Source organism: Lepidochelys olivacea (genome assembly GCF_965140295.1).
Source record: "Lepidochelys olivacea isolate rLepOli2 genome assembly, chromosome: 5".
In the NCBI taxonomy this organism is placed as follows: domain Eukaryota; kingdom Metazoa; phylum Chordata; order Testudines; family Cheloniidae; genus Lepidochelys; species Lepidochelys olivacea.
Genome location: NC_140415.1, coordinates 26,443,049 through 26,465,018, shown reverse-complemented (window position 1 = coordinate 26,465,018; position 21,970 = coordinate 26,443,049). Strand labels below are relative to the sequence as shown.

The following is a 21,970-nucleotide window of genomic DNA, read 5'->3' as shown; positions in this document are numbered from 1 at the left end:
TTAATTTCCAATTGGTGTCTCAACTTTGAACAAACTAGACCAAATGAAGAAAAATTCTGTCTGCATGTGCAGAAAAGGATACTGCCATCAGAAGCCGGTTTAGCACTTCAACAAACTCTGGTTCCAGGTGGTCAGCCAGTGACTTCCACGGTTCAATTGTTTAACTTTCTGTAACACTTCAACAGCAAACATGTACTGCTTGAATGGTTCACCTCCAGCCCTGAAATTTATTATGGTTGGCATGACTGATGGATGATTATTAGATGTTCATGTCATAGCAGCATCTTCCAGTTCAGTAGTTGGGCATCTATACTCTGGCACTTTCTCTATTGAGAATATTGGCAAGAAAATGAGGTAGGGTGAATTTTGATCCATCTGCTTCTTCACAGCATTCAATTTAACTCTGCTATTGGATATTTTCTTCTGCGGTGTTCCTTGGAATTTCTTTCCAAATTTCAACAGCATCAGCAATAGAACAGCTATTTTTTTGCACTTTGTCCAAAGCTATGGAAATAGGTTTCAGAATATTCAGCATAGCTTCTGTGTTTCTCTTTAGTCCAACATTGACTACTTGGGCTATGATAGTCCATCTATTTTGTCATGATATTCTTCTCAAATTTCCAGTTTTTAATTAACAGCTCAAAATAATCAACCACTGAATTCCATCATGCATCTTTGGGGAGAATTAGTTTTGATCCTGTGTCTCTTCAGCGAAGTTGAAGCAAAACCAGAAGCTTTTCATAATTTCAACAACATTTTCCATTATTGTTAGAGTACTTAAATCTTTCGCTAAAAGATATAACATATGGGTGCAGTGCTTATTTGATGTAAGTTTCAAGTTCACTTCATTATCCATTTATAGGATTTATTCTCATCTCAATTTCAGCATATCTAATTTATTTTTAAAAATTTACTCTAGTAAACTTAACATAGTTTATCATAATTTCAAATTTAATTTTAAACACATTTAGGTTTTAAAATAAACTAAAAATACTGAACAAAAATGTAGAAAAAATATGACAAAAAACTAAATAAAAAAGTACTTACGGTCTGTGAGACTAGCAATCCCTGCAAGAGTAGTGATGGGAACATGAGGCATATCCCCATTCATCCTGAAGCTCTGGGATGGGTGCCTACACAGATGTTTTAGTTCAGGTGCCAGCTACCATTTCTTTCCATCTCCCAAGCACTACAAAAAGCAAACAAAAACCAAATAAGCAAAAATTCAATTTGCTTAAAGCTACTTGGAATTCAAAAGGATTACCAAGTTACAATGAAGCATGAACAGTTTATATCATCCTTCGTGCACTTGTCTATTTCACAAAGAACAATTTTATTAATAAACAGTAAAGAAACAGTGGTATAAAGGGTAGGAAGCCACAAATGAATCTCATCAATATTGGCTTCAACAATTAACATGTGAGCTTATTCAAATGACAGAACAGTGATCAAAAAGGCATGCTTCTCCTAAGGATTTTATTACAAAGGAAACTGCTGCTCAATTTATACACTAGCAAGCAAATTGTCAATATTTCATTCACCGATATTCTTTTAAGTATCAAACATTTGATGCATAAAAACTGTTATACCTGATCTTGTGAACAAATGACCTAAGATTACTGTAATTGAAAGATCAGTGAAAAAAAAAAAATCTGTTCACTTTGCACTTGACAGCACTTTATGCCTAGTTAGTTTAAGTATTTACCCTGTATAGTCAGTTTTCAATCTGTGCGGATCTTCCAGACAATAACAGGGTAAAGCAACATCACAAAACAGGAAAGTGTGATGTATAACTACTAAATTAGCAGGGGAACCAAGGGCAGATATAGCACCTTAATGTAATTACAAATGAAAAGTTCAGGCCTAAACACTGTTCTGCGAATGCACATATTCTCTTTAAGTTGAAAACTTCTCCTTGGCAGATCTGTGGTAATGTCTAAGGAACTTCTATACAATTATATTTGGTAACATTAGGAGGATAGCTCAATGGATTAGTAAAATCTTTCACTTCTAGCTCACTGCATCAAATCTAATTCAGATTGGTAAATACTGAAAGTTATCACCTGAATGCTGTTTGGAGCCTTACATGAAATGAGTTAGTTGTCACAGATGAGGTTGTAGAAAGGTGTCCACTAGTTTGAAGTAAAACAAAAAACCCCAAACCATCACTCTAGACATCTCTTGACAATATAAGCATAGACCCCAAAGATTCACTGGGAATGGAAAGTAAGCTATACTCATAGCTCTAGAAATAGTGCCTTCAGGTCTGGGTTCAGGCATTTTGCAGGATAGCGGGGGAAGCCTGTACACACACACACTCTCTCTCTCTCTCTGCGTATTTTATAAATTAATAGAAACCATCTTCAGAGATATCAATCCAGCACTAAAGAACACTAGTCCAGTTTACACTTAAAAAAATCACTGTTAAGCTGTTTATCAATGCAGTGAATTCTTTATAACAGCAGCAACCCTAAGCATTCAAGTTTGTCAATATTTACATATAAACCACCCCAAAAACAGAACCTGCAACTCGATGTTACAACTGACATCTGGATTAAATAGTCTGTTTGAAATGTAGTTCTCCAATGAAAAGTAATTATATAAAAGTGGCACCTTCTTACTCACATGTACCCAGTTACATCTGCTTGTTTCAGGCCTAGTCTATACAGTTTTTATGCTGGTATAACGGTTTCAGTTAGGGTTGTGATTTTTTTTTTTTAATTGAAATAGTTATACTAGTACAAACAATAGTATAAACACAATTATATCTGTATAAAGGTGTCTTATACTGGTATATCTTATTCCCCTTCTTGTACAGGAATAACTTATACCAATATAGGCCCTTTATAGCAGTCTAGCTGTACCCATAGTAGGGATATTATTTCACTTTAACTATACAGTATAGTTAAAGCCGTACAACTTTTGTGTTTAGACCAGTCCTTATTAACTAAATCAGTGGTTCCCAAACTTTTGTACTAGTGACTCCTTTCACATAGCAAGCCTCAGAATGTGACCCCCCCCTTAAAAATTAAAAACACTTTTTAATACATTTAACACCATTATAAATGCTGGAGGCAAAGTGGGGTTTGGGGTGGAGGCTGACAGCTCATGACACTCCACATAATAACCTCATGACCCACTAAGGGGTCCCAACCCCCAATTTGAGAACCCCTGAATGAAAGGGTTCTCGATGGTTCATGCACACGAGCTACACAGAGCCATCATAGTTATGACAGGGGAGAGTTGGAGTCTACTCCTCTTATAACAACTGAATTGCCTGAGTTCCAAGGAGTTACAACTTTACAGTTCCACTAGAGACAAGAGCATAATCTGGATACATTAGAAGGACAGATTCCAGCTTGACTCTCAGATCCCAGATTGAGTTGAAGGACTTGCAATTAGAAAATAAACAATCTTTTTGTTGGTAAATTGAATACATCTGATGTGGAGCCAAGAATTTATTAAAAACTACCATTCTGGACTTTTCTAGTTCTTTACAATGTATACAAAGCAGCCTAGAAAAGATTGGGATTTTTTACTGATGGTTTCATACTCACCAAGGTTGTCAACTCTGGTTTGTCCTAGTTTTGCTGAAGGAATTTGAAGAGGTCTCTGGAATGTTTATTGGGAACATGAATATTTTAACTAAGACTTCTTTTTATACAAATGTTATTCGTTTATTGAAATTTTTTAAAAAGTGTTTATAAAAACAAAAATAAAGTTTAAAAAAGTGACCAAAAATCCCTTTCCTTCTCAACTGCTCAAATATAACTTTGACACTTGCAATGCCACCATATCACTACTTCTCTAGAGTCTTCAAGTTAACAAGCCCTGAATTTCAATCAATCAATCAAACAATAAATAAATAAATAAATAGAGTCAACCCTCGAACAACCCTCGAACCCTCCCCAACCCTCGAACATTTGAGACCTTCTCCTGTATTGTAAAAGGGCACAAGCCCATTATTAAAACTCTGCAGGTCTCCCTTAAGAGGGTGGAACAAATAAATACTAAAATTTAAAGACTATACTTTAAAAGTTACATATAAAACAGCTAAGTCTATTAAGTATGAAAGAAGAGAAGGTTAATCACCCTGTGCTGTAACTGAGGTTCTTGGAGGCGGCTGTCCCTGTAGGTGCTCCACTTTAGGTGAATCTGTACCCCTCTGCTTGTAATTGGAAATTTTTAGTAGTGGTGCCTGGTTGGATCGCAGTGCTATCCCCATCTCGCACTGCCTCAGGCAGTTACATAGCACTGTGAGACCAATCCACCACCTCCTCAGTTCCTTCTCTACTGCAGTCTCGAGAGTGAAAAAACTCCGTAGTAAAGGGGAAGAGAGAGGGTAGTGGAGCTCCCACAGGGACAACTATCTTGAAGAACCTCAATTACTGCACAGGGTGAATAAGCTTCTTTTCTTCTTCAAGGAGTGTCCTGAAGGCACTCCACTTTATATGACTGTAGAGCAGTGCCCCTCAGTGGAAGAGAAGGGAAGGGCTTCAGAGTGGATGATAAAAACCGTAAGTCCGAATAGAGCATCAAATGATGAGTGCTGCTCTATGGCATAATGCTGTATGAACATATGGGCTGACGCCCAGGTTGCTGCTCTGCAGATGTCCATAACTGGCACATTGCTGAGGAAGGCTATCCATGTAGAGCGTGCTCTGGTGGAGTGTGTGCGGGTTCCCAGTGTTGTAGTGGTGGTGGGGGGTTGTAGTGTTGCTGAAAATAACAAATTAGAAAACAGTGGAAGTAGAAACCCTTCCCTCTGTGTTGTGTTGGTACTGGTTCTACTGCGCCCAGGTGTATGAGATGGTTTACCTCCTATTATAGTAGGTGTTTGTGAGAAAGGTCCCTCAAGAGGGAGGTAAATTGGATGGAATAATCAGTCTCAATGATTTCTGCGACCCATTTGTTTGACGTGATGGTCAGCCAAACTGGGTGGAATGGGGTCAGATGGTCTCAAACGGATGAGTGGTTGTGGATGGTTCCAGCAATTGAAATTGTGGGAAGTATCTCGGGTCCTCAACCAAACCCTAAAAATTGTTGTTTGCGGGAGGTTGTTGATACATCGAGAGCTGAGAAGCGAGTGATCTCCTTCTAGTGGGTCCCTGCCTCTGCCGGTCATACTGCCTCTGAGATTGGATGTAGGGTACGGCTCTTGTTCTTTGTGCCAAGAAATACTTCCTTTGTTTTTTCTTTCGGAAAGGTGTATAAATGCCCACGGATCTGAGAGCCGCCCTGGAGTTCTTTAATTTATGAAGTGACTCATCCATCTTGGATGTGAACAGCTTTGTGCCCTCAATCAACTGTAGATTGTGCTTCTTTGGGGAATCCAGAGAAGTGGAGCCAGGAAGCTTGCTGCATTACCACAGCCGTGGCAATGGAACATGCCACCGTGTCTGATGAGTACAGTGAGGCTGATAAGGCTGTTTGAGCAAGAATGTGGCCCTCCAAGATAGCTGCTTTGAATTGCTCTTTTTTATCCGCAAATAGAAAAATCAGTAAATTCAGATACTTTTGAATAAATTTGTGCAATTATATTTGGCCATTAATGTCTTGTAATCGCCCATCCTAAATTATAGGGTCACTGACAAGTAGACCTTTCATCCACAAAGGTCTAACCTATTCTAGTCCCTGTCACATGGGATGATTGTGGTCTTCCCCTTTCATACACAGCCTTTACCACAAGGGAGTTTGGTGTGCGATGTGAGAACAAAAATTCTACTCCCTTGGAAGTGAGATGATGATTTTTATCCGCCCTTTTGCAGGTGGGTGTGATTGTTGCCAGTGTCTGCCATATTATCTTGGCTGGGTTCATGAGAGCCTCATTTATTGGTAGAGCAATCTTGAAGGACGTTGAAGTCTGGAGGAGATCTTGCAATTTATGTTGGGCTTCCATCACTTCCTCCAGCAGTCTCTCCAGAGAATCTGCAATCCTCTTAAATAGTTCCTGCAACTGTTTAAAATCATATCCCATGATGTGGGCACAACAGCTTCATCCGGGGAAGAGAAAGAAAAGTTGGAAGATGGTGCAGGTTCCCTGGTCCAAAGTTTCCTCTAATTCCTTGACTGCCTCTTCTGGAAGTTCAGAGGGTCCAGGTAGAGAGGGTGAAGGAGAATGCCTCAACCTCACTCTGGGTGCACTGGGAGGCTTAGGGTATTGTTGACGGTATGCTGTCCATGGGTCCCAGTAAAGCCACTGTGGTGGAAATGACATGGGAAATGACAGGAGTCCCTGTACCAGCCTTGAGTTTTGGGTCCTGGGTGATATTTACAGTGTTCTGGTGGACCTGGCCCAGTAGTTCTGTGGATAGGTGAGGAGTAATAGGAGGAGTAGATTTCTCCTTCATCCTCATCACTAGATAAAGGGGGAGCTTATCTGGGTGATGAAGTAAGATGGGCTCAGTACCAAGCTTGCTGGAGTGAGGTTGGTACCAAGGAGACCAGAAAATCTTTGTGGAGGAGAAATTGTTGCAGTACCGAGCACATCAGTACTGAAGAAGGAATTGTCAGCAGTACCAATGTCTTTGATGTGGTTGTTGGTGCAGACGGTCATGCACTATGCGCTACAGAGGCAGAAGGTGGTGCTGTAGCCTGTAGCATTGCTGAGCTGCTCGATGCTGCATGTTTGAACGGTTCTGGCAGCGCCAAGGCAGGGACTGTAGGTCTCCCTTTACTGCCTTTTCCGAGTCAGCCCATTTAGGATCTTTTGCTTGCGCTGTACCCACGGTACCAGATGGTCCCGTTATCTCACGGGTGGAAGGTCTCACTGCTGTCGGTACTGATGGGGTCTGTCAAGTCAGGGAATGCTACTTATTGGAGGATTTCCGAAAGGGGAGGTCGGAAAAAATGGTTACTCAACTTGTTGTAACTGTTGTTCTTTGAGATGTGTTGTTCACGTCCATTCCAATCAAGTGTGCACACGCTGCGTGCACAGTTCCCAGAAATTTTTTCCCCAGCAGCTCCTGTCAGGTCAGCTGTCAATCCCCCTGGAGTGGCTCCTTCATGGTGCTCAATATATGACCCTGCCAACCTGGCCCCTCCTCAGTTCCTTTTTGCTGGCTACTCTAACAGAGGAGTAGGAGGGTGGGTATTGGAATGGACATGAACAACGCATCTCGAAGAACAACAGTTACAAGGTGAGTAACTGTTTTTTTCTTCTTCGAGTGCTTGTTCATGCTGATTCCAAACAGGTGACTCCCAAGCTCTATCCCGGAGGTGGGGTCGGAGTTAAGGAATCGCTGATTGGAGCACTGCTCTGCCGAAAGCTGCATCATCTATAGGGTGCTGTGTGATGGCATAGTGAGAGGTGAATGTATGGACCAAGGGACCAAGTAGCTGCCCTACAGATTTCCTGTATCGGGACCTAGGCCAGGAACGCAGCTGACAAGGCCTGTGCCCTTGTGGAATGAGCCTTAAGAGGTGGGGCTGGGACCTTGGCCAGCTCATAACATGTGCGGATACAGGCCGTGATCCAGGAAGATAATCTTTGAGATGAGATCGGGAGTCCTTTCATGCAGCCTGCCACTGCCACGAACAGCTGGTTCGACCTCCTGAATGGCTCTGTGCACTCAATGTAGAATGCTAATGCCCGCTGAACATTCAATGAGGGCAGCCTTTGCTCTTGGTACTGTTGTGTGGCTTGGGATAGAAAACAGGTAGAAAAATATCTTGGCTAGTATGGATTTGTGACACTACTTTAGGGAGAAAGGCCAGGTTAGGTCTGAGTTGCACCTTTTGTGGAACACCATGTAGGGTGGGTCAGAAGTAAGGGCCTTTAACTCTTACACCCTCCTGGCTGATGTGATGGCAACCAGAAAGGCTATCTTCCATGACAGGTAGAGAAGGGAGCAAGTTGCCAGCGGTTTGAATGGGGGTCCCATTAATCTGGAGAGGACCATGTTAAGACTGCATGCCAGAAGAGGCTGTCTAACCTGAGGATATAGCCATGCTAGACCCTTAAGGAAACGTCCTACCATAGGGTTAGCGAATATGGAGCATCCAGACGTGCCCAGATGGAAGGCCGAGATAGCAGCAAGGTGTATCTTGATGCATGACACTGCCAGGCCTTGTTGGCAGAAGGTACTCCAGGATGAGTAGTATAGATGACTGGAGTGGAAGAGTGTGATGTGGGGCATACAAGCAAGTGAACCTCTTCCACTTGGCCAGATGAGTGACCCTGGTGGATGGTTTTCTGCTGCCGAGCAGGACCTTTCTCACTGGTTCTGAGCACAGGAGCTCCATTGGGTTTAGCCATAAAGCTTCCAAGTCGTGAGATGGAGGGAATGGAGGTCGGGGTGGTGAAGGCGACCATGGTCTTGTGTGATCAGATTGGGGTATAGAAGCGTGGTGTACCAATGTTGGCAGGGCCAAGCCAGGGCCAGCAGAATTACTTTCACTCTGTCTCTGCAGATTTTCATTCCACTGTGCACAAGTGGAAATGGTGGAAAGGCATACATGAGACAGTCTGCCCAGGGAAGCAGGAACTAATCCGAAATCAAACCTGGGCTGTGTTTCTGAAAGAAGCAGAACATTGGGCACCTCCTGTTACTCCGGGTGACAAACAGATCGACCTGGGAAAAACCCGACTTTTGGAAGATGGAATATATGACATCCGGACAGATGGCCCACTTCTGATTGTGAGACGATCTGCTGAGGTGGTCTGCTAGTTCATTCTGTACACCTGGGAGATAGAACACCTCCAGTGAATGGAGTGGGCTATGCAGAACTCCCATAGCTGAAGGCCCTCTGGATATAGGGGGGAAGATCAGGCTCCACCTTGCTTGTTGATGTAAAATATGGCCTGTCGTTACCCACACACACTGGCCTTGGAGCCAGGATAGGAAAGTTTGGCACACTAACCACATTGCTCCGAGCTCTCTGATACTGATATGCAAGGAGAGCTTGTCCTGTGACCATAATCCTTGCGCCTGGAGATCTCCCAGATGCACCCCCCTCCCCAACCCAGAGCTGATATGTCTGTTACTAGGGACAAAGAGGGCGGGGGGCTGTTGAAGGGGATTCCCTTGCACACTGTGTGAGGGTCGAGCCACCACTGGAGGAACTTGAGTACTTGGTCTGGCACCATGACCACAGATTCCAGGTGTCACACCTCGGGTAGTATACAGACACAAGCCATGCTTGAAGTGGTAGGAACATCAGTCTGGCATGCTGGACCACGTAAGTGCAGGCTACCATGTGGCCAAGGAGACTCAGGCAACCCCTAGCGGTAGTGGTCGGGTACTGCCTGAGGCTTTGGATAATGTCTGTCATGGTCTGAAATGGGGTCTCTGGTAGGAGCACCCTTGCCTGCACAGAGTCCAGCACCGAACCAATGAATTCTATTCTTTGAATTGGCGACAAGGTTGACTTGTTCACACTGAAAAGTTCCCCCAACCTCTCAAAAGTAGCTCTGACTAGTTGGATTTGAGACTCCACCTGCTCCCCGGTACACCACCTGAGTAGCCATTCGTCGAGATAGGGATATACCTGCACCTACCTCCTGCGGAGGAAGGCTGCTATGACTGACATACACTTGGTGAACACTCGGGGGGCTGTTGACAGACCGAAGGGGAGGACCATGAATTGATAGTGTTTGTGGCTGGCTACAAACCACAGAAATCTGTGGGGTGGGGTGGGGGTGTTTTTTTTTTAAAAAAAGAAAATGAACAGGGAAGAGTAACTAACTATTGACTAAAAGAAAAGGAGTACTTGTGGCACCTTAGAGACTAACCAATTTATTTGAGCATGAGCTTTCATGAGCTACAGCTCACTTCATCGGATGCATACCTTGGAAACTGCAGAAGACATTATATACACACAGAGACCATGAAACAATACCTCCTCCCACTCCACTGTCCTGCTGGTAATAGCTTATCTAAAGTGATCATCAAGTTGGGCCATTTCCAGCACAAATCCAGGTTTTCTCACCCTCCGCCCCCCCCCCCCCCCACACACACACACAAACTCACTCTCCTGCTGGTAATAGCCCATCCAAAGTGACCACTCTCTTTAAAATGTGTATGATAATCAAGGTGGGCCATTTCCAGCACAAATCCAGGTTTTCTCACCCCTCCACCCCCCTCCAAAAACCACACACACAAACTCACTCTCCTGCTGGTAATAGCTTATCCAAAGTGACCACTCTCCTCACAATGTGTATGAAAATCAAGGTGGGCCATTTCCAGCACAAATACAGGTTTTCCCCCTCCTTTTTTTTGGTTAGTCATTAAGGTGCCACAAGTACTACTTTTCTTTTTGCGAATACAGACTAACACGGCTGTTACTCTGATAACTATTGACTAACTATTAACTAACTAGTGGTATTCTAAAGTTAAAACCAGATAAATCTGAAGTGCAGAGGCACTGCTAAGTGCTCCATCTCAAGCCGAAGGCAGTAGAGAAGGAACGGGGGTGGGGGGGGTGAGGGTTTGGACACACAGCACCATGTAACCACCTGAAGCTGCGTGAGACGCGTGTGTGATGAACCAGGCACTGCTACTAAAAATCTCCAATTACAAGAGCAGGGGCACAGATTCACCTAAAGTGGGGCACCCACAGGGATACTCCTCGAAGATGCAGCCAATGTTTAATATTCATTAAATTAAATTATTGAAAAAAGTGCTTGCCCACTCAAGTTTCACTCACTGTAAAGATTCAGCAGCAACAAAATACAATAGTGCTTAGATATCACTGTGATATCTAACATTGAAAAACCTAATCAAATGAAGAATCTCATGGAATAATTCTAGCTTCAACTGAGAAGCCTATAATATTTACAAGGATTACACCAGTTTCAATCTACCCTTCCCAGAAGCAACAACGAAGGCACAATATAATCCATTCCTACAGGTGACAAAAGGGTTAGGGAAAAGAGATTGAAACAAACCTAAACAAAAAATACACATATAGGAGAGGGGCTACCGACACATCTGTGAAAGAAAGAAACCTACATTCAGACATACACAAAGAATGAGGAGAAAAAATAGCAAGAAAAGTAGAGTGTAATCTTACCTGCCCCGCAAAGTCCTCACTTAGGGAGAGGTTGGAAAAAGAGGTGGAAGGAGGTTACCCAGTATTTACTAATCAAGTCTGATACAAAGATTGGAGCTTTCCATCAAGATCCAGGAAGAATTCCCTCCCTGGTGAGAAGCGCAACACAGGAGCCCACTTACAGTGATTGGGAGAGAAGTGTGTGCCTTGGGTTTCTCAACAGAACCCACACTGCAAGATCCCATATTTTGCATCAGCTTCTGGCTTGTCACATGGCAATTTTCCAAGTCCCAATTACATTATATGTAAAGGGAATGCAGCGAATACTATATAAAACTCCACTGATTTTAATGCATCTTTGTTTACTTGGATAACTACGACCTTTTGCATGTCTCCTATTAGGAAGAGAACATGGGGATTTTAAAACCAACAAGACATTTTAAAAATGTGTCTTGTAAAATAATTATTAAAATAGAATGAATCATAGAATCATAGAATATCAGGGTTGGAAAGGACCTCAGGAGGTCATCTAGTCCAACCCCCTGCTCAAAGCAGGACCAATCCCCAACTAAATCATCCCAGCCAGGGCTTTGTCAAGCCTGACCTTAAAAACTTCTAAGGAAGGAGATTCTACCACCTCCCTAGGTAACGCATTCCAGTGTTTCACCACCCTCCTAGTGAAAAAGTTTTTCCTAATATCCAACCTAAACCTCCGCCACTGTAACTTGAATGAAATGTGTACATTTTATGTGGTCTATTGAAGATGTTCAAAATACGATTTGCATGGCTTTTATTACATTTTGGAAACATTTTTTCGTGTATTGTATATACACCTAAGCCTGCCAAACTCCACTTCAGTCATTTTCTCAATGATCAACTTTTATGCATGCCCTCACTATCATTTGCAGTAGCAACTATTGTATCAGATATTGTGGTTGTCTAGTATGAATTCACAAATTTGAGTAACATAAGGAAATGGCATGGTACGGTGTTTTTCTCCATTCTTAAAGAAATTTCATATTATAGCTAAAGTTTACTTAAAGCAATTTTCATTGTAATAAAGTTTCTCAAGCACAGTGCATGGAATTTTTTGAAAAATACTAACACTGAGGTTAAACAGAACTGACAGCCACTTAACTTCCTTTACTGCACCTGCCACCATCTCATCTTTCCTACCACTGAATTACAACTGTTTATTACAAATACAATGCTACAGAGGTACAGAAACTTAGTAAAGGAAACTGGTGCACACAGATATGGTTTGGTTTTCTTTAACCAGGACACTACAATCTTCAAAAACTCAAATGCTATTCGAGGTTCTTTACTTGAACTGGATGCCACTTTGCACACCATTTTAGCAGTTACTTAGTTCTACAATAGCTGTCTTGAAAAATTCCCTTGTCCACAATAAATAGGAAACTTTTTCCAGACAAATGCTACCAACTGTTTCAAAATCTAAGCTTTCATTACAACAATTAAGTTAGTAGGCAAAGATGACTTTTCAAATTTGAACTAAGTGTAAAATAATAGAATGCTGTCTTCCAAAATCTGCAGATATCTCCTGGTGTCTCTTGCTTTCCCAAACTGCAGATATCTGAAAACTCACTGGAGCTTTGTCAGTTTCCCCTTCTATTATTGGGAACCTTATAAACATGCACTGAAGCAAAAACACACTGAAAATCTGTAAATTTTCACTCTACTGGAGGCTAGAAAAGCTGTAAGTATCAGAGGCAGACATTATTAACCTAGATGCTTCACCAGTGCCTGCCACCATAATATCCAAGCGTAATGTAGATATTAACTGGGAAGGAGGACCCAAAAACAGAGTTAGTTTAGCAGCTACCTCACTCTTATAGCAGCTAACTTTGGAGTATGAGTGAAGAACAGAGACAAAATACCCCCCAAGCTCCAGGCACCATAAAATCTTTCAGGACATATGTGGAAGGTTGTAAAGCTTTAATGTTTCAGATACCTACTTTTCAGAAGCTACAAACATAAAATCCTGCATGTTATCCAAGGACAGCACACTCCATTTGCTGGCAGCTTTGGGTAAGGAGTTTTTGCTTTTTAAAGGAACAGGTGTAATGTGTGGTATGCACAATAGAGCCACCAGAAACCAGCCAAAACTGTAGTATATATACGCAACTAGGACTTGCACATTGTGTGTATTCATTCAGTAAGTATGGTTGTTTTTTATCCTACTGTGCCTGTGTGATTTCTACATATTCTGTTGTAGAAAGACAACAGGTATTGATAGAAATTTGGGAGGATGAAGAAATGGCAGAGCAAATATAAAAAAAGGAGGTGATTCTGAACAAAAAGGTGAAGAAAAATAAATGAGAAGACACAGACTAATGTAAGAAAAGATGCACCAGGTAAACAACAAGGAAAAGTGTAAAGTCGAGATGGGAACGAAGGAATTAAAAACAAAAAAAACTTCAAGCCCTGTAAAGTAACAGGATACTGGGAACTTTAACATGATGCAGCTTTCTAGGACAGTTACATAACAAAAAATTATGTTAGAAGTATAACCAAAATAATTTCTTTTAATAACTTGAAAGTTTAAAAATGTCAGATTAAAGGATGCCAGTGCAACCTTAATTATGCCTTGTGTTTCCACCCTGCACACTGAATAAGGAGGGGTTCCATGGAAAAAAATAGTATGTGATCGTGTAATTAAAGATTGTATCACAATGCAGATGCACAAGGAGAGCAGAACTAAGGTTGCACTTTGGCAACTGCCATTCTAGAATTTTCCAATTTTTGAGTGCATGACTTTACAAACTCAAGCTACTTCCTTTCAACATAGCTTTTTGGTATGTAATTTCCTAGGTTATTTTTAGAAGTAAAAATAAATTTTATTCTGTACAAATGTAAACCCCCCACACATCATTCATTAGCAGGACTGGAACTCTGAACCTTCAGCACTGCAGGATAGACCTACTACCATAGGCACTGACTCCGTGGGTGCTCCAGGGCTGGAGCACCCATGGAAAAAAAATTAGCAGGTGCTTAGCACTCACTGCAGCCAGCTCCCACTTCTCCCTTCCCCCCAAGCCCTCCCACCTGCCAGTGGCCCGGATGATCAACTCCTCCCTCTCCCTTCCAGCACCTCCTGCCCACTGCGATCAGCTGTTCTGCAGCATGCAGGAGGCTCTGCGGGGGACAGGGAGGAGTGAGGGCAGGGCATGCTTGGGGGAGGGGCAGAATGGAGTGGGAAGATGAGGGATGGGGGCCAGGCCTTGGGGGAAGGAGCAGAGTGGGGGCGAGGCCTAGGGCTGAGCAGGGGGTTGAGCACCCCCAGGGAAAGGAAGAAGCCAGCACCTGAATCTACCACTTTAATCATAGCAATAACTGTATTAGCTGACAGCAACAGAAGGCTATTACTCTGTCAGAGACTGGAAGTGACGAGGGAACGAGCTGCTAGCACTATATTATGGGTGCATAGGGTTGGCAATGGTTGGCCTGGCTCTTTCCCCCAACCCCAGAAGCTGAGGGAGCTTCTGACCCACAGGTTACCTTTACAGGGATAGAAGAGGGGGAAATGAGACAATAGGACCACTTGGGTTCGAGAATGGGGAGCCCAGCCTGGCGCTCTTTCCTCCTGACCCCGACTGCTACAGCTGTTCTGAGGGCTCGCAGGTGTTTCTCAGTGCAATGTTCATTGGAGGTTATACTGTGAGTTTTTTTGGTGGCCTGGGCTTTGCTATTTAGAATGTGTGTTCAGTTATTATTTGTAACTCCGGTAAAGTTGAATGGAATTGCATAGCACACAAAAAAGGCACTTCTCCAGCCCAATGCTTTCTTCTTGTTGAATTTCAAAGGCCTGCTACAAACAATGAACATGCTAAAGAATCTCAAAAAAGGTGCAAGAATCTTTCATAATGGAAAGCGTACAGCGAGCTAAATATAAGGGTTGATACCAGCAACTCCTGTAATTTTTAGTGCTAGGTATTTTGCAGTCATATGATGACAGCCCTCACTTCAAAGAACTTAAAATATATAAAGAGATAGATAGAAGGATGGAGAAAGGTATACAAATATACAAACAAATTAAACAGTTAGGACTATGATTAGAACACTTCATATTAGTTAAGTTTTAAAAAAAAAATTACATTCTCCTCCCCAACAGTATCCTCAACTACCCCTCCACCTAGTCACCATTGGCTCCTTCTTCATGATTTGCTAGCGCAGAACCTCGCACCTGCGTGAAATCCCAAAGAGAGAAGGGGGCCTGTTCCGTTAACTGCCCCTGTTTTTGTTACTTCGTTTTTAATCCTTGACTTCTTCTCTTTTTAATCACTTTTAACCTTTATCTATTAACAAAAACCACCCTCCCTCCAGTCCTCCCATTTCCTAGCTATCTAGGAGCCCCAGTCTACTAGCTTACCCACTGCTGCCTATGCTAAGAGTACCTTATGTCCAGCCTGCCTAGCTACATATAGAATCAGGCTCATTGTGAGTAGAAAAAAAATAGTCAATATACACACACTGTTAAAACAAAAGTGCAGAAATTTTCTTTATTGGTGATAGAAAGCTAAACAATCCCCATATAAAAAAAATATGTATCACATAAAACTATAAAGTTATTTTTAAAGATCTGTAACTATTTTAAAGATTTTTTAAAGATCTGCAACTACTAAGTAAGAGACAATATCACGGTGTTCAAGTACAAACCATCCACAGTCCAGAAATCCTGAACATGATATGAATTAAAAGTAATAGCATACCGAGACAATAGGTTTCCTCCCACATTTCTTCAAGAACTACTGAAAGTTAGGGGATCCACAAAATTTCAGTAAGTTCTTGCTTTATGAATTCCCTACTGAAAAATAATAAAATACTTTTATTGGAGTAATAAATCACAGCAGGATATTGTTACTTAGGCCACAAAACTCTGCTTTAAAAAAGTATTTCAAAGCTCTTTCAAGTTCTGTTAGCTTTCTAATTTATAAGAAAACTGTTTGTTTTAAATGTAAACATTTATTTCAGCACTTGCAATAATGTAGCTTTGTGCTAGTGCATTAGGCCCAAAGAGTGGAGCTAACCAACTGTTTTCATTGTTCTAGTCAATTTAAAAAAAAAAAAAAGTAGACTGGCATAAACAGTGAAAAGTAACTGTCTGAAATGGGCCACTCTCATTACCACTTCAAAAGTTATTTTTCCTCCCTTGGTATCTTGCTGTCAGTTGAATTGTCTCATTAGACTGACCTCACACTTAGTAAGGCAGCTCACATCTTTTCATGTATTTATATCTGCTCCTGTATTTTCCACTCCATGCATCTGATGAAGTGGGTTCTAGCCCACGAAAGCTTATGCCCAAATAAATTCGTTAGTCTCTAAGGTGCCACAAGGACTTCTCATTGTTTTTTTTAGTGAAAAGTAAATTAGACTTGATTCATTTCAAAATTCTCAAAAATGATTAGGCAGCTCGTGTGCTGTGACCACTGATCATCATAGTTATAATTATTTCATTGTTACCTTTTGCTCCCCATCTGTTTGCTGTAGCAACCTATAACATAGTTAGATTGTACAGACTTTATGGTAAGCATGTACAAATAAAGAGCAAGAAGACTGTCTGTACCTCAACAAAATCTCAGTCCTTGTCTGAGGCCCTTACGCCCCAATACAAATTAATAAAAACAGTAATTATAACCTACAGTGATACTAGTAAAATATGTGGGGGGAGAGGTTAAGACATTTTTAAACTGACATTTTTGTGTGTCAGAATTTTTTTTTTTAAAGTACACCAAAGGGGAGTACAAACTTTGCAAAGCTCCAAAGTTGATATCCCCACATCCCATATAAAGCCTGATTAAGTGGGATTTGGATGTGGAATTATGTGGAGGTGTAAGAGTATGACATTTAAATTCTTCTCTTCACTCTCACCAGGTGATGAGGTTGCCATACAGTTCCTCTCTGGCTGCTATACCCACTCGTCAACTTCTCCAGAATTTTTTTTTTTTTATTAAAAATAAAAGAAAAATTTTACCCATTATGGTTGGGCAACAAGAGATTGATTCCCTGAGCAGCGCTTAAGTGCAATACTCAGATAGGAATCTGAGCACACAAAGATAAACAGATCACAAAACCACAAGGGATCACTATAATCATCTAGTCCTGGGGTGGGCAACTCTTTGGCCCGAGGGCCACATCGGGGTTGCAAAACTGTATGGAGGGCCGGGTAGGGAAGGCTGTGCCTCCCCAAACAGCCTGGCCCCTACCCCCTATCCGCCCCCTCCCACTTCCCGCCCTGACTGCCCCCTCAGAATCCCCAACCCACCCCTTCCTGGTATCAGCCGCCCTAACCGCCGCCTCCCCGGACCCCACCCCCTATCCAACCTGCCCTGCTCCCTGTCCCCGGACCCCTATCCACACCCCCACCCCCTGACAGGCCCCCCCACTCCTTGTCCTAGGACCTCCATCCCTAACTGCCCCCCCACCAGGACCCCACCCGCTCCCTGTCCATCCCCCCCCACAAACCCCCTGCTCCCTATCCAACTCCCCTGCTCCCTGTCTCCTGACTGCCGCCCCCTCGAACCTCCACCCCATCTAACCACCCCCGGAACCTCCTGCCCCTTAGCCAACCCCCCTCTCCCCCTACCATGCTGCTCAGAGCAGCAGGAATGGCTTATTGGAAAGCCTGGGAGGTGGGCAGGAGCAAGCTGCGATGGCTGCGGGGGAGGGGCCAGGAGCTAGCCTCCCCAGACAGGAGCTCAGGGGCTGGGCAGGACGGTCCCATGGGTCAGATGTGGTCTGCAGGCCGTAGTTTGTCCACCTCTGATCTAGTCTAACCTCCTGTATTAGCTTGGAGAGAGTTTAGGAATTGCCTCAGGATAGTGAGGCCTCTCATCTTAATTTGGCCCCTTGTTTATTAGGTGTCCACCAGTAAATGATTCATGTCTCTGTGTATGAGGGGGTGGATGGAGAAAAAGGATGGGTAAGGACATGAAAGAGACAGAGAAATGAGTAAGTAAGAAAAACTAGCATATTGAGGGGTGGTTTTTTTAAGGATAAATGGGGAGAGTGGAGGGGGAAAAATATAGGCGTGACAGCAGAAAACACAATATAGAAAAGGGAATGAGACGCTGTATACAGGGATTAAAGGGAGAAAAAATGGGGGGGGGAACACACTGAAGGCAGTCAAGGTGAAGAAACACTGATCTGCAACAGAAATAAAAGAAAAAAACTGGAGCAAAGCCAGGAAAAGAAAAGATAAAACAAAAACTAGAGCTATTGTATTAGTTTTTCTTTTCCGATACAAAGCTGATTTACATCTACAATTAAATACAGCTCCCAAGTTGAAACAACTTTTTATTCTCATCAGTTGCAGGGGATGTAACTTTTGGGCCATGACAGCACAGATATTTTTCACCCTAACTAGCAGACTTCGTTCTCGAACTAGTCTTAGGTAAAACTGTCAATTCCAGCACTTATGGATGATTTCTCGCCACTTATAGGTTTCTTCCCAATCCCTAACAAAAATACCCGTTTTTCTGTGTTGTGTGTTTTCTGTTTGAATCTTGTGTGGGAGCAGGGGATGAATAACAGAGGGAGAAGTGTGTTTGTGAAGTTATGCACAAGTTCAGTAACATGAAGGCAATTAGTCAGGAACTAATATTTAACATACAAAAAAATCAAATTAAAAAAATAAATGTTTCCTTTCCCCACTCTACTGTATATTGTCCACTTAACTTGAAAGATCTTTAGGGAAGAAACCTATTATATCTGTGAATGGCCTAGTACACTTTTAAAACTTTTGTACGTAATCAAAGAGTTTTGTACATCTTTAAGGTCTTTGTTATGGAACATGAAAAGAAAAAAGGGGATAACTTTTGTGAGGCTGCACTTTGCAGTTCTCCTTTTAAAATGTTCAAATACTTCAAGAGTAATTGGTAAAACTTCCCCAATTGGGTATTATTTTTATCTAGCAATTTTTCCACATATCTTTTTCAAATTAAAAAAAAAGGTAATGGTTATTAATTTTTTATTTGTGCACCAGCATCAGACTGATGTAATCACAACTGCATGAATAGGGTCAACTTCTGCCATAGCACACAAGTCCAAGCCATTTTACAAATTCTCTCTGTAAGCTGTGTACTTATTTTTCTAGAAACCAAACACAGTACATCAAATTCAGATGCCTTTATTCATAATGGTTTAAAAACTGTCACATTTTGGCTTACACTACTATTTCTTGTTATTTAAGATTTATATAAACCTCTATAGCTGCTTGTACAACTACAATGCACAATACAAAATAGAATATAAAGGATACAAATACACTCACCAAACCCCTCCAACCCTCAGTTTCTTTCTCCTCCCCTCTCACTGCAACCATCCCCAACAAAGCCTGAGGTAATACCTTCCAGTTCAGTGGTTCTCAACCAGAGATATGTGTACCCTGGGTGGTATGCGGAGGTCTTCCAGGGGGTACATTAACTCATCTAGATATTTGCCTAGTTTTACGACAGGCTACATAAATAACACTAGTGAAGTCAGTACAAACTAAAATTACATAGTGACTTGTTTATACTGCTCTATGTACTATACACTGAAATGTAAGTACAATATATTCCAATTGGTTTATAATTATATGGTAAAAATTAGAAAGTAAGCAATTTTTCAGTAATAGTGTGCTGTAGCACTTTTACTTGCTTACAAAATCAGACATGAAAATACAATTTTTAAGTGAGGTGAAACCTGGGGATACGCAAGTCAAATAAGGTTGCCAGGCATCCGGTTTTCGGAAAACCTGGTTGAAAAGGGACCCTAGAGGCTTCCGTCAGCACCACTGATTGGGCCGTTAAAGTCTGGTTGGCAGCACAGTGGGGCTAAGGCAGGCTCCCTGCCTGCCATGGCCCCGCAAAGCTCCCAGAAACGGCGACATGTCCCTGCAACCCCTAGGCAGAGGGGCAATCAGGGAAGCTCTGCATGCTGCCCCACCCACAGCACCAGCTCCACAGCTCCCATTGGCCAGGAACCACAACCAATGGGAGCTGTGAGGGCGGCACTTGCAGGTGCAGGCAGCACGCAGAGCCCTGTGGCCCTCCCCTTAGGGACCACAGGGACATGCTAGCCACTTCTAGGAGCTGCACAGAGCCAGGGCAGGCAGGGAGCCTGCCTTAGGCCCATTGCACTGATGACCAGGAGCCACCTGAGGTAAGCGCCACCCGGCTGGAACGCGCACCCTGAACCCCCTCCTGTACCCCAACCCCCTACCCCAGTTCTGAGCCCCCCTTCCAGACCCCAACCACCTGCACCAGCCTTGCACCGTCTCCCGCACCCTAACTCCCTCCTAGAACTCTCACCCAACCCACTGCGGCACCTCTGAGCCCTCTCCCACACTCTGAACCCCTCAGCCCCAGCCCAGAGCCCCCTCCTGCACCCCAACTCCCTGCAGAAGCCCAGAGTCCCCTCCTGCACACTGAAACCCTCATTTCTGGCCCTACTGCGAAGCCCACATGCTCAGCTGGAGCCCTCCTGCCCTCCCGCAGCCCAGTGAAAGTGAATGAGGGTGGGGAAGAGTGAGCGACCTGATGTTGGCTGCTTCCAGGGTGCAGCATGGTCCGCGGTGCCAGGACAGGTGGGAAGCCTGCCTCTGCACCCCGGCTGCACCGCTGACCAGGAGCTGCCAGAGGTAAGCCTGTGCTCCACCCCCGAAGCTCTCACCCGCAGGCAACACTCAGCGCCACTGCCCCCCACAGCTCCCATTGGCTGGGAACCAGCCAATGGGAGTGCGGAGCCGGTGCTCGGGGCAGGGGCAGCATGCGGAGCCCCATGGCCCCCTGCCTAGAAGACAGACACACCTCTGGCCGCTTCCGGGGAACAGCGCAGTGTCAGAACAGGTGGGCACTAGCCTGCCTTAGATGGGCAGCACCGCGACGGGATTTTTAACATCCCGGTCAGTGGTGCTGACCAGAGCCACTATGGTCCCTGGGTGCTGAGCATGGCGACCCAGGTGCCTTACATGCTACGACCCAATACTGGGTCATGACCTGAACTTTGAAATACCCTGTCCCAAGGTATAGTACAAAATTATTCTTCCTATGGGATACAAATTCCAAACACCAAATTAATAACAGAAACAAATCAATTACTGTTTGAAAGAGCAGTCTACTACCAAAGATCACAGATGAGAAACTATGACAGAGCAGACTGATATGCACCTAACCGCTTACTCCAAATAATAAAACTCCATTAAAGAGCGTAAAAGCTCAGAGAAGCCTCTACTAACACTACATATGAAAACAAACCAACCAGCACTTACAGAAATTAAAAGACCCAGATGTGCATGGACTAGTAGTAACTTTCTATAAATACGAGATACAGAAGTGATAAATACTGGAATCAGAAGAATGATTCACATTGAAGCAACAGCCAGAAGATGCAGAATTCTCTCTACAGTACAGACAGAGGTCAAACTCAGTATTTGAGTGAACCCAATATGCTCAGATCCCAAAGTGATTAACTCATGGGAAAATTGAACAAGGTTAATAAAGTATAACTTATGAAACCAAAAAATTAAGGAATTTGAAATAAAAAAAATTAAGAAGGTTTAGAAGCCTTTCTAAACCAGTATTAAGACTTAGGTTTCCTAAAAGCAACTTCAATAGTAACTGGCTAATTGCCTTACAAACACCATAATAAAAGGCACACAATACTAAAACAAATAAAAAACAGGTAAAGAAACTAAGTTGGAGAAAATGAAGGGCTATGAGGGTTAATGTAGCCAGTCAGCAATGGAGCTATGCTGATTTACACCAGCAGAGGATCTGTCCCAAAATGTGTAATTGCTTGTTACCATGCTTGTTATCTGTAACCTGTTTTGTAAACAAATACAAAAAAGTGAAAAGATGCCAGTACCTAAGATTTCCTGAGAACAAGGAAAAAGCCTCTTTCTTACGCCTAACTCAAAAATCACAGGTCCATTTACTTAAAACAGTCCTTTTCAAATACAGCAAATGTTATATATTTC

General features: G+C 42.9%; 1 protein-coding gene across 4 annotated transcripts in view; it reads right to left on the bottom strand.

The window, feature by feature from the left end:
• The window catches only part of NIPBL (NIPBL cohesin loading factor), a 294,436-nt gene that overhangs the window by 174,233 nt on the left and 98,233 nt on the right, over positions 1-21,970 (bottom strand). For all 4 annotated transcript variants that reach the window (XM_084629342.1, XM_084629343.1, XM_084629345.1 and 1 more), the window contains exon 2: positions 1,048-1,189. In XM_084629342.1, coding sequence (XP_084485468.1) covers positions 1,048-1,111 — 64 coding nt within the window. In that variant the 5' untranslated portion in view covers positions 1,112-1,189. The remainder of the gene's footprint in view (positions 1-1,047; positions 1,190-21,970) is intronic.